The sequence below is a fragment of the Phalaenopsis equestris genome, unplaced genomic scaffold (assembly GCF_001263595.1).
Source record: "Phalaenopsis equestris unplaced genomic scaffold, ASM126359v1 Scaffold187404, whole genome shotgun sequence".
Taxonomy (NCBI): Eukaryota; Viridiplantae; Streptophyta; class Magnoliopsida; order Asparagales; family Orchidaceae; genus Phalaenopsis; species Phalaenopsis equestris.
In genome coordinates this window covers 1-710 of record NW_018207353.1, presented here as the reverse complement: position 1 = coordinate 710, position 710 = coordinate 1, and the positions used below count along the sequence as shown (strand labels likewise).

Sequence of the window (710 nt, the reverse complement as noted above, 5' to 3'; positions counted from 1 at the left end):
CCTACACCGCGCTTCCTATAGCCACCGTGTTCTCCGTCACCCGTTCCATCCCCATGCTCATGCGCCGTAAGGAGGTGAAAGAGCACGGAACTGGCCGTGCCATTGAAGGGTCCTACCGTAAAGGCCAGATCTGCCTCGTCGTGGAAGACCTTGTCACCAGTGGCGCCTCCGTTATGGAGACTGCTGCACCGCTCCGTGTCGAGGGCCTTGAGGTGCGCGACGCCGTCGTGGTAATTGACCGGGAGCAAGGTGGTCGGGAGAATCTTGCGGAGAATGGGATTCGACTTCACTCTCTGTTTACGCTGTCGGAGATGGTAGAAGTGCTTGTGAAGAGCGGGAAATTATCCAACGAGATGGCAGCGGAGGTGAAGACATTTCTTGATGATAATAGGAGAGTACGGGTTCCGGCGCCGGTTACCCCGCCGACGAGAGTTAGGCTTTCGTTTAGTGAGAGGGCGGCGATGGCGAAGAATCCGGTTGGAAAGAGGCTGTTCGAGCTGATGGAGGTGAAAAAGAGCAATCTTTGTTTGGCTGCGGATGTGCCCACCGCTAAGGACCTTTTAGACCTAGCTGAGAAGGTTAGATTGGTTTTGTTTTTAAAAGTTTTTCTTGCTTATGTATGAGGTTTCTGACTTTGTTTTCTACACCGGGTGGTCTCCTTGCAAAGGTCAGGGCTTTTAGAATAGAGGATGCTACTTCATATATATATA

The 710-nt window shown here is 52.1% G+C and overlaps 1 protein-coding gene across 1 annotated transcript; it reads left to right on the top strand.

Annotated features, from left to right (window-relative positions):
• Nucleotides 1-6: 6 nt before the first annotated feature.
• On the top strand, nt 7-578 carry LOC110034442 (uridine 5'-monophosphate synthase-like; the record flags this gene model as incomplete). Its single annotated transcript, XM_020738702.1, has 1 exon — nt 7-578. A coding segment is annotated over exon 1 (525 nt), but the record flags the coding sequence as incomplete, so codon positions are not given.
• Between the last annotated feature and the right edge of the window lie 132 nt (nt 579-710).